At 34.4% G+C, this 11,073-nt stretch overlaps 4 protein-coding genes across 4 annotated transcripts; 2 read left to right on the forward strand and 2 right to left on the reverse strand.

Moving 5' to 3' along the window:
- Positions 1-1,201: 1,201 nt before the first annotated feature.
- Positions 1,202-3,006, forward strand: LOC132601303 (uncharacterized). The gene is made up of 3 exons (XM_060314404.1): positions 1,202-1,806; positions 1,912-2,465; positions 2,639-3,006. The coding sequence occupies exons 1-3, from the start codon at positions 1,202-1,204 to the stop codon at positions 3,004-3,006; spliced, it is 1,527 nt and encodes a 508-aa protein (XP_060170387.1).
- A 36-nt stretch (positions 3,007-3,042) lies between these two features.
- LOC132601304 (uncharacterized) lies at positions 3,043-3,775 on the forward strand. The gene is made up of 2 exons (XM_060314405.1): positions 3,043-3,249; positions 3,416-3,775. The coding sequence occupies exons 1-2, from the start codon at positions 3,043-3,045 to the stop codon at positions 3,773-3,775; spliced, it is 567 nt and encodes a 188-aa protein (XP_060170388.1).
- A 936-nt stretch (positions 3,776-4,711) lies between these two features.
- On the reverse strand, positions 4,712-6,024 carry LOC132601305 (uncharacterized). The gene is made up of 3 exons (XM_060314406.1): positions 5,371-6,024; positions 5,038-5,268; positions 4,712-4,940 (listed from the first exon to the last, which is right to left on the reverse strand). The coding sequence occupies exons 1-3, from the start codon at positions 5,469-5,471 to the stop codon at positions 4,712-4,714; spliced, it is 561 nt and encodes a 186-aa protein (XP_060170389.1). The 5' UTR covers positions 5,472-6,024.
- Position 6,025: 1 nt separating this feature from the next.
- LOC132601306 (uncharacterized) lies at positions 6,026-10,619 on the reverse strand. The gene is made up of 8 exons (XM_060314407.1): positions 10,278-10,619; positions 9,062-9,892; positions 8,029-8,427; positions 7,798-7,932; positions 7,573-7,698; positions 7,336-7,473; positions 6,218-6,801; positions 6,026-6,122 (listed from the first exon to the last, which is right to left on the reverse strand). Exons 1-8 carry the CDS (start codon positions 10,617-10,619, stop codon positions 6,026-6,028), a joined length of 2,652 nt encoding a protein of 883 aa, XP_060170390.1.
- Positions 10,620-11,073: the final 454 nt, after the last annotated feature.

Consider the following 11,073-nt stretch of genomic DNA (forward strand, 5'->3'; position numbering starts at 1 on the left):
TAACTAGTACATAGATACGAGTAATTACTTACTACGGTTTATAATTTATTCACTAGATAATAATTGGAGTTTAACTTGCAATATTTGGGGAACTATAGTAATTCTCTGTTGGTCTTGGTTCGTTTATATGGATTACTATCGGAAAGTTAGACGTTTCTTTCAAAGGATCGATTTACTATCCCCGAAATAACTCAACTTTATAATTCTTTTGTTTATAATCATGGGCAAGTCACACGAATGCCCTTATTTTGGGGTGGTTTTTACTTTTTATCCTTCGCCTAATAGCATGAGATTTAGGGTTCAGACTCCGCTCAGTCAAAAAAAAAAAACGTAAGGCAGAGTTTTATAGCAAATTTAGGCTTATTCAGGCTACAGTTAGGCCTGCAGGCAGAATTTAAATTCTACCTTGTGAATCTAAGTTCTACCTAATAAAATTTTACTGAGCAGTGGTTCAAATCCGGAACTTAAGAGTTTTAGGCGAAGGCCAAAAATTAAAGACCAACAATTTGAGGGGTAAAAATTAAAGACCAGTGCATTTGAAGGGAACTCCGCACAGAAAAATGTACTGTATCCTATAATCATTACCAACTCAAGACACAAATAAGGTTGCAAAATCAGCCCAAAATATCATATATAACCCGTCCAACCCGTTTAGGTTAATGAAAGTAAAACTTACACAAATAACTACCTTTTAATAGACTCTAACAAGTTATAGCTATAAGTTGAATATTTACTTTTCGTAGCTGGTTTTTTATATATTTCAGAAGATTCTCGGCTGGTTGAAATATAGTGAAATACACTGATATATAGACAACTGTTGAGTAAAAAACGCCTATATTTATGGCAATAAGAATCTTTTCCAAATTAAATGTTAATTTGTATTTATGGTTCCATGATTCACGCAAACCTCATGAGGTTCCATTACAGCTAACGTCTGTCAATCAAATTGAGTCCATTCAAATAGTTTTTGAATTCAAAAAACAAAATCTGCATCTTATCTTTCCCAAAAAATAGCTAAAGTTCCTTTCGTTCTTTTTTTTCTCTTCAACAATCTGCTTTGCGATAATACAGCAATAGTTCCTTTTTTTTTTCAACAATCTGGTTTGCGATAATACAGCAAAATCCATTTCGTTTATTATTTTTTTCAACAGTCTGATTGAAGATATGTTGTTCTAGTATCGCTGTATTTGTAATGATATAAATGGCCACCGTAACCGCTTTGATCCGACATTTTGGTTTTTGGAACGATCAAAATTGTTACGTTAACTACAAAATAGATGCAGTTGTATTCTGTGATTATTGCAAATACGATGAACTGGTTGCTATGATTTCAACTCAACTTGGTCTGGATAGTTGCAGAAACAAAATCTCAATAAAATATGTTGTTGAGGGAGATACTCAACCAATGGAAATACACAACGATATGGGAGTTAGGGTGTATGTTGAACTTAAGAGGGAAAAAAGTGTTGTGGGGATGTATCCATTATGTGTCAGTATTAAAGATAATGATGTTGAGGAGATTGCAACTGGTGAGTGTGTTTTTGGAGACGATGTGCTTCAACTTGGATACGATGATAATTTGGAGTATATGGATGCGTATGATTCGAATGAATTAGATCTGTCTAATTGTGGAAAGGCTGTTGTGTTCTTAGATGAGGACAACAAATTGATTATTTCCAACACAGAACAGAAGGACATTTTTGTAGATCAAATTTACAAGGATAAGGATACATTGAAACTGGTAATGGCGAATTATGCTATCCGAGAACGATTTAACTACAAAACTGAGAGATCAAATGCTATAAGGTATGTGCTTTCCATATTCTAACTTTGCGGGAGATAATAAATGCATTACAAACTGCTCGTTACTGAGAATGACTTCATAATGATATATGTTTTTTTTTTTGTTAGCTATACAGTCGTATGTATGTCGCCTGAATGTGAATGGAAATTACGAGCGTCAAGTGTTGGAAAATCTGAACTGTTCAGAGTTAGGTATTTCCATGACCAACATACATGCCCTTTGAAGGACAAGGTATATTCACAGAGACAAGCAACAAGTTGGTTTATTGGGGAATCGTTTGTTATGCCAAAAATAGCGAACCACAAGAGGAAAGTTAGCCCTGGGGATATAATGGACGACGTAAAAAATGAATTCGGCGTAGATGTTTCTTACATGCTGGCCTGGAGAGCAAGAGAAAAAGCTATGAATGATTTGAGGGGGGATCCTGTTGCTTCATATAATAAATTGTCGGCATATGTGTATATCCTAGAAAAAACATATCCTGGATCATATGTTAAAATGCATAAATCATGTGAAAATGAGTTCCTGTATTTCTTTGTTGCAGTCAAAGCATTCATAAAGGGATTCGAGTGTTGTAGACCAATAGTGGTAGTGGATGGTGCACACCTTAAAAGCACGTATAATGGTACATTTGTATCCGCAAGTACTTTGGATGGTGCAGGTATGTGTATTCCTGTGCGTTTAATTTCAATAATATAAACTGAAAATACATTGTATATACTGAAATATACTGTGAAATATAGATTACTTTACTCTTATCTTGACTTAAAATATAGACTGAAATACAATACACAGTTTATGGATTAACTTTTTACAATGCAAATGTATATACAGGTAATATTCTACCACTGGCATATGGTTTGATAGATTCGGAAAATGATAAGTCCTGGACTTGGTTCTTTGAGCAGTTCAAGCAAGCTTATGGTATTAGGGATAACATGTGTGTCGTATCCGACAGACACGAAAGCATAATCAAAGCTGTGTATCGGGTGTATCCTACTGTTCCTCATTTGGCCTGCATATGGCATTTGTGGAAAAATGTGACTAAGAAATACAAGTCGAATGATGAAGTATTGAGTCCTGTGTTTTATTCACTTGCCAAAGCATACACACAGGATGAGTTCGATAAACTGATGGAAAAGATTGAGAATGTTTATATACGAGTAAAGGAATATCTGGATGATGCTGGAAGGGAGAAATGATCTAGGCTATATTCACCTGTTAACAGAGGTTGGACGATGACTTCGAATATAGCGGAATGTATTAATGGAAAACTAGTAGCGGCAAGAGAGTTGCCTGTATTTGATTTCCTTGAAGAAGTTAGGAGGATGTTTGGGAGATGGAATTACACAAATAGGAAAAATGGTACATACACATTCTCCACACTTTCGAGACGATACCAAGAAATGCTCTCAATGAACGAGTATAAATCATTACGCATGAGGGTAAGTTTTTTCTTCATGATAAAACTGGTTTGTTTATTTCTCAGGGTATACTTCTCTGTATTTTTCTATATTTTGTTGTATTTAGCTAACTGCCTTAAGTTTTCTTTTAAGTTTATGGAAACTGACATGCAATGTATTTTTGTTGTTGAATGTACATGTTCCTTAGGTTGAAGCATCAACTGAATATGTTTATACGGTTAATGATGGACCGCGGCGTTTCATAATTGATTTGAAAAGGAAAACTTGCAGTTGCAGGATGTTTCAAATGGACGAAATACCATGTTCACATGCCTGGGCTGTATTAAAGAGTAAAAATCTAACGGCTGATGCATATTGTTCAGAATTATTCAAGCCAAATACAGTGGTGAATACGTATGATGTGCCGATTGATCCACTTCCCGACGAGAGTGAGTGGAATGTTCCAACACACATATTGGATGAGGTTGTTCTGCCACTGAGATACAAGCGACCTCCTGGTAGGCCAAAAAAGAAAAGGGATAAGCCATTAATGGAGCTGATGATGTAAACGTAGGAATGCTTGTAGTACATGTGGACGTCTTGGTCATAACAGGCGTTCGTGTGGCAATGAGCCACTTAAGAAGAAGAAAAAAAATGTCTAGTGTTAATTTGTATTTTATTTCTAGCACATTTGTCCGATGATGTTTAAAAAAAATAAAAAATCAGATGTATTCCATCTTGAATTCATTTTTTCTTTTCTTTGATCTATTTCACTGTTGTTATGTCATAGAATTGAACTGATTTTTTCAATAATAAAATTACAAAGAAATTAACTTGGAAAACATTGGTCAATACTTGTGCCTCAATAAAATGACTTTATATGTGCAATGATTGTTGTGGGAATACATTTGATTCATTCAGAACAAATTGGCCGAATTATTATACAAAGAGAAAGCATTCAGCAGTTTTGTAACTTTTTTATATTTCTTTGTATTTCACTGTATTTTAATTTATTTCCTTGTATGTCAAAATAGTGTCATTGTTGGGGAATACATTTTAAAGAACACTTGTGAACTTATGAACCAGATGACTTTTATTGCAAATACATACAAAGGGAAAGCATTCAACAGTTTTGTAACTTTTTTATATTTCTTTGTATTTCACTGTATTTCAATTTATTTCCTTGTATGTCAAGATAGTGTCATTGTTGGGGAATACATTTATGAACTTATCAACTAGTTTACTTTTATTGCAATACATATCACATGGTTGTTGCATATCTGGTTTTCCAAATGTATTGCGTACTTATAACAAACAAACACGAAATGATTGCAGACAGCATATGAGTGTATTTAATAATATCCGAGAACACTAGACAAAAGACAACACCATAGTCGTTTTATTCTGAAAGAAAAACATACTGTCTAAAAGTAATATTAACTGATCCAAACACTAATGTTCAACATAAAAAATACATGAAAAAATGTCTTGAACTAAACAACATCTACTCTACGTCATCTGCTATATTCACTGCATCGTAATCAACTATAGGCCTGACTGGTCTTGGTGGTTGCTCGTTATCACTTTCTGCATTCTGGTTTGCCTTTCCCCAAGCATAATCGCAAAGAAGTGCACCATATCTCTGACGGTGAAACTTTGCATCAATAATGACTGGAATGCCTTCACCCGAGCTCAAGAATTCAGCAAAAGCTGCCACATATACACCACAATCCCTGAATCAAAATTTATTTGTGTTTTAGTAAAATTTTAGAAGAAGAATAATGTTATTGAATCTGTATTTCAAAGATTAAAAGAAAAAAAAAAACATACATGCTTCCAGATGGTTGTTGTGGTAGATCGTCCACATTAACGACATCAAAATCTTCATTTAGTGCTCTGTTTTTGTAAGCGGGGTGATTCTGAAAATCTATATCCTTCTTCTTTTCATAAAAACCGGACATTTGTAGATGATGTGGCACAAGGGCAGCCATCATGTTAACTTCTCTCATAATGATGGCATCATGCCCTGCTGCTCGATATGAGTCGTACACATACAGACATCTGCGTAAATATCATAAACAAATATAAGAAAATAACAAAAAGAAATATTATAGAAGTGTATTTCATTATTTCTATTGCGTATGTTTAATAACAAATACACACCTGTCAATGAATGATATAACCACTAAAATCCAGTGATTTTCCTCTTTCACATTGACAGGGATTAATATGTTGTCAACTGTATGCCATGGTACATTACCCATCAACCTGTACCCATTTATGTACTCACATACGTCAGATTCCTTGCTAGCAACACTTGTGGATGATTCCGGATTTTTCCAAGCATGGTAAATCTCTGTGATTATGGTATGTAGTATACAGCTGACGGTGGTATATTTGTATGTGCTGTTATCTTCATATTTGCCTTTCTTACGGAGGTAGTAAAAAATAACATCAAGATGCTGCAAAATAAAAAATAGGGGCAGTCAGTCATCTCAGTTGTTACTTCATAAAAAATACAATGAAATATATTGAAAAAAATATAGCAAAACCACTGAAAAAAACAGAAGCATATCACATTAGGAATATAACAGAATGTTATAACAAAAAACAAAACAGTGAAATACATCGAAAATATATGATGGAGACAGTGAAATACATGTAGAAAAAACAGTGAAAATGAGGAATATTTAACGAAATAGATCGTAAAATAAACATTCAAACATGCAAATGGAAAAAGGATATTCTGTAAAAAAAACGAACCTCATCATTCCAAAGTCTCCCTTCCATTGATAACAAGTAGAACCAATTTTTGTCTTTAACAAGTGTGACGCCTAACTTGAGTGACATATCTGCATGCATCATCATGATCCACTAATTCCTTGTTTTTTCTATAGTGGTTTTCCTTGTCTCTTCTATATATCAACAGACAAAAAAGAAACATATGATTAGAAATCTTGTATAAAAAACATTTTCATAGTTTAAAGAAATGTAATCTTAAAAAACTTACTTTTTATCATGCCTTGATAACAGACCCTTCTTGAGCCAAATTTCATATTCTTGAAAATACGCCATGTCCGCAGGGGCATTTATTGGATGTTCTACAAAGGGGTGCTTCTTCTCAAATTTGATAGGGACAGAAGACCTTGCAGAAGAACTTGCTGAGCTGTAATTTGGCATGAAAGGGGACACAGTGTATTTGCTGGGTTTCCTATCTCGCACAACGCTAGGGTGGACAATTATTCGGCGTTCAGTATTTTCGATTGAAGGTTGTGGTATTTCAGCAGCTAAACCTTGCCCCGTTGTTGGTTGTACTCCAAGTTGGCTGGGTAATTCATCATCAGGAATTAACCATTGAGAATTTGGTACAACGTTCTCAACTTTGCTGCTCTGAGGGGTCTTAAACATGTAGGCATCAGCTTGATCATTAACTTGTATTGCAGGGGGACCAAGAGGAATCACGGTGGCAAGAGGACACTGGATTAACAACTCTGCTACCATTTGCTCTGATGCACTAAATTCTGCATCATCATTTACCCCACCTTGTTGCACTGCCGGATCGGACACATGTGTATGCACAATGACTGCCTCGCCCTATACCAGATATAAACATTCAGTGAAACAACAAAAATACAAATACAAAATGAATTAAAAACATCACCGGGATATATAATAAAAAAATCAGTGTAGTGTTCATTGCACAGTAAATACACTGGAATACAAAAATGAGTTAGACAACAGTGAAATATAATTTGAAGTATAAAAACTCGGCTTAGGAATATAGTGAAATACACTGGAAAGTGTTAGAGATGCAGTGAAAATATACTATAAAAAGTTACAGTGAAATTCAGTAGAATACAAAAAAAATGTTGTGACAAGTGCATTATACACTGAAATATAGTAAGAACAATTAGAGATATAGTGAAATATATTATGAAATATACTATAAAGGATTAGAAATACAGTGAAATATATAAATTATTGATAGAAATACAGTGAGATATACTAGACTTGTTATGTGAATACAAGTAAACATGTGTGTATCACATCCTTTCACAGAACCAAAGATGGGATTCTTAAAAATCAAAAAAACTAAAAAAAAAAAAAACAAATTTTGTTCTTAGGTACCTGTGGTTGTGTTGGTTTCGGGGGTGTTTCACCGCTACCTTGAATCTCTTCAGTTGAAGCCCTTAAAGTATCCCCACTATGTGTACTTCGGAGCATTCCAACACCAGAAACATCGCCAGTTAACATTGTGCCTGCCAACTTCATATTTTTTTTCCAATAATATATATTATTGTGAGTTCCTATGTGTATAAAAAAATAAATTAAAAAAAGTACATATTGTTAAATGGTAGTTTTTACCTTATTTTCATCCATACCAACTTTGACAGTTGATGTCTCTTTGGCATATTGTTGTTCTTGATTGAATTCATGCGAGTATTGTATGCTAACCTCGTATTGATTTACCGGAGCTTCGCTATCAGCAGCCTTAGAAATATATTTAAATGTTATTCGTAAAATTATGGGAACAGTTTTCATTCAAAAATCTGTATTTTGTGAATAAACTCAATTTTATTTTGGATTTACCTTTTCTGAGGTTTGATTTCCCTTTATTGCCTCAACAACCTTTTTGAATTTGTCATCGATGCACTTGCGAATATCATCCATGGACTTGCGAATATCATTCATGGACTTGTTAATCTCAGTAAGCTGAGCAGATACCTACGTGTTTTTGACAGAAAAATACGTCAAAATTTTCAAAACCCTTAACAAAGCAAAAAATTACAAAAAAAAAAAAAAAGAGAACAACACACTTACATCGTTCTTAAAAGCTTGAAACTCCTGTCTGAGCAGTTTCACCTCATCGGATTTGGTGGCTGTTTGGACAACACGATGCGTTGATGTCGAAGCGTCCTTCGATGCTGTGAGTGGTTCGTTCCGGGCTGGTTGTTTCCTAACAGTAGAATCTGTAACTGAAACCGGTCTGCGTTTCTTATGAGGCAGTGAATCAGATACGGCAGACCGCTGTTGCTGTTTACCCCTTACATTGTGTGGTGGTGTGGTACTGAAGTCATCATATTCATCATCAACCATCTCGTTGCCTTCAGCAATTTCAACTCCATGTGTTAAGTTGGGGATAGCTTGTGAAACAACAGGAGGCAAATTAAGTCGTTCCAACTCAACAGTGGTTGGAACAACATCATGAAAAGTACAAATCTGTGAATAAAACAACTACAAACAGTGAGATATACATTAAGTACATAAAAATAAATTGAATAAAATATATTTGTATGGATACATATAATGGTGTCAAAAATCAGATATGGAAACATTTATGATATTTGGAGGCTATAATGAGAAAAGCAGTGATATAGATGACGGAGTCGATGAAAAATATAGTGAAATACATATGATTACCCCACTCTGGAAAGGTGATGATCTATATTACAGTAAAAAAGAGTGAGGAATATACTGAAATACAATAAATGTATGTGAAAATACTAGCGATATACATTTAAGTACATGAAAGGAAATTGACTGAAATATATTTGTGTAGATACATTTAGTGGTTTCAAAATTAATATATGGAAACATTAATGATATTTGGGGGCTACAATGAGAAAAACAGTGATATATAGGGCTGAGTCAATGAAAAATATAGTGAAATACATATGATTACCCCCCTGAAAAGGTGATGATCTACATTAGAGTAAAATAGAGTGCGAAATATACTGAAATACAATAAATATGTAGGGGAAACTACAAGTGATATGCAATGGGATGCAACTGAATAAAACTTTGATTCAAATACAGTTAGAAAAAACACAAGGAATGCATGTGTAAAATTTACCGAGTGAATGTCATCTCTAAACATGCCTTCCATCAAAGCATCAAATTTTGGCCTTTGATCAATAGTCCGCCAATTCAATATTCTTGGAATTAAATTCCCCGACTTAATTGCAATATTTGATGGGACTTTTGAACAAGATTCATACAGCCAAACTTGCATGGCAATTGGCATTCCGTGAATCCTATAATATTGCTTGAAATCGGCATATTTCTGACTGATGCTTGTAACCAACTCTTTGAAGGACTCTTTGCCCCAAGGATAATCAACATATCTCCCATCCTCTACAACGTCAAAATGTATCCTAGGTATGTTCGATCGAACAGGCTCACCGCAGAATACGAAAGTATTTATAAAATACAATATGGCCATCTTTACTGCGTCCTCGCCTTTGTCCTTCCAATCTGTATTGTTGAAACACTCAATCAGCTGCCCCCTTTTGATGTGATCAGATGTTCCACCCAAATAATCATCCATAAGCCTATTGTTTTCCCCCTTATCGTATACAAACTCATTTGCGTCGGAGACACAATTCAATCCAGTGATTAGTGCAAATTCTCTAATGCTAAAACACAATACTTTTCCATTAATTTCAAATGTAAAGCACTCGTATGTACTTCCCTTAAGTTCTTTAACCATGAAGCACCTGAACAACTGTGCTTGTACATCCATATGCTGCATTCTGAGATATTTCCCAAAAATAGAGTCTGCAAACTTGTCCATCTGACCAGCCCCCTTTAGTTTAGCCCTAATGTCACTGATTACATTGACGTTCGTGTATCCTTGCATAGATGGGGCCACGGCAGGTTGCTTCGTGACCAAAAATCTTGAATCCTGCACCAAAAGACATGTAAAACACAGTCAATTTTCCCTACGAAACTAAGATACAAAAATTTAAAAACAAAAAATCACAACTAGAAAGAAACACAACTGCTAAAGTCTTAAAATCTATAACAAACATGCTGTATTTTTTACATTGACTGAAATACACTGAACTATAATGAACAATTATACTGATAAAAATGTCCAACCCGGATTAAAAACACAAAAATAACTAAACTCAAAAACATAACTACCAGTTGTTAAAATGTATATATCAAATTGAAAAACACATAAATAATTCAAAACAAAAGAAAATACGAAAAAAAATACACATAAAATATATGGGAAATATAGATATGGTGAATTGAAATACATTCATGAAAAAGGGGGAAAATACCTCTCCAACGTCTTCTACATCAATTGAAGGTTTCTTCCGAACTACTTTTTTGCCCTTGCCTCCAGGAACATTCTTGGCAACCTTTCTCTTCTTCTGTAGCGGCACTTGAGAAACTTTCTTATCTGGTGCTGACTGTTTCCTCTTTATTTCTTTATCATCATGAGAATCATGATGTTGTTTGTTCCTTCTTGGATCATTGATTTTTTTGCTACGCATCTCAGCATAAGATGACCCTCCTGCAATGGGGTTTTCTTGTTGAGTGAATCCCAAAGAGAAACTAGGAGCATCTATTATATTTTCTATACCTCGAGTTCTCGTGCCCGGAGAGCCAATTTCAGCCATTGAAATGGAATCTGTGAATCTTGTTGAAAAACAACACTAAGAATGAATGATCTCTGTATCTGAGAATGATGAAATTAAAGCAACAGAGAATTTTTTTTTTTAAAAAAGGAAACAACATGCATCTACACAAAAATATACTGAAATACAATACACAAAATAAAAAACGGGCAGAAACTTACCTATTTTTGGTAAATGTTTTGCTTAGAAACTGTAAAAATTAATGTGGTGTTATGTGAGAGTGAAAAACGGAATTGATAATTGAAGAGGTGGAAGAAACTGATTTGAATTATGGAAGAAATGGGGGGAATTGGGAGTTAATTGCGTGTATTTAGGTGGAGATAGAGAGTATATTTGGGAACTAAGCGTGAAAAGAGGGATATGGTGTTGCACGGTTATTTTTACAAAAAGTGGGGTAGCTATGAAGTGTAAAATTTGAAAAATATATTTATGGATC

The sequence above is a fragment of the Lycium barbarum genome, chromosome 7 (assembly GCF_019175385.1).
Source record: "Lycium barbarum isolate Lr01 chromosome 7, ASM1917538v2, whole genome shotgun sequence".
NCBI lineage: Eukaryota > Viridiplantae > Streptophyta > Magnoliopsida > Solanales > Solanaceae > Lycium > Lycium barbarum.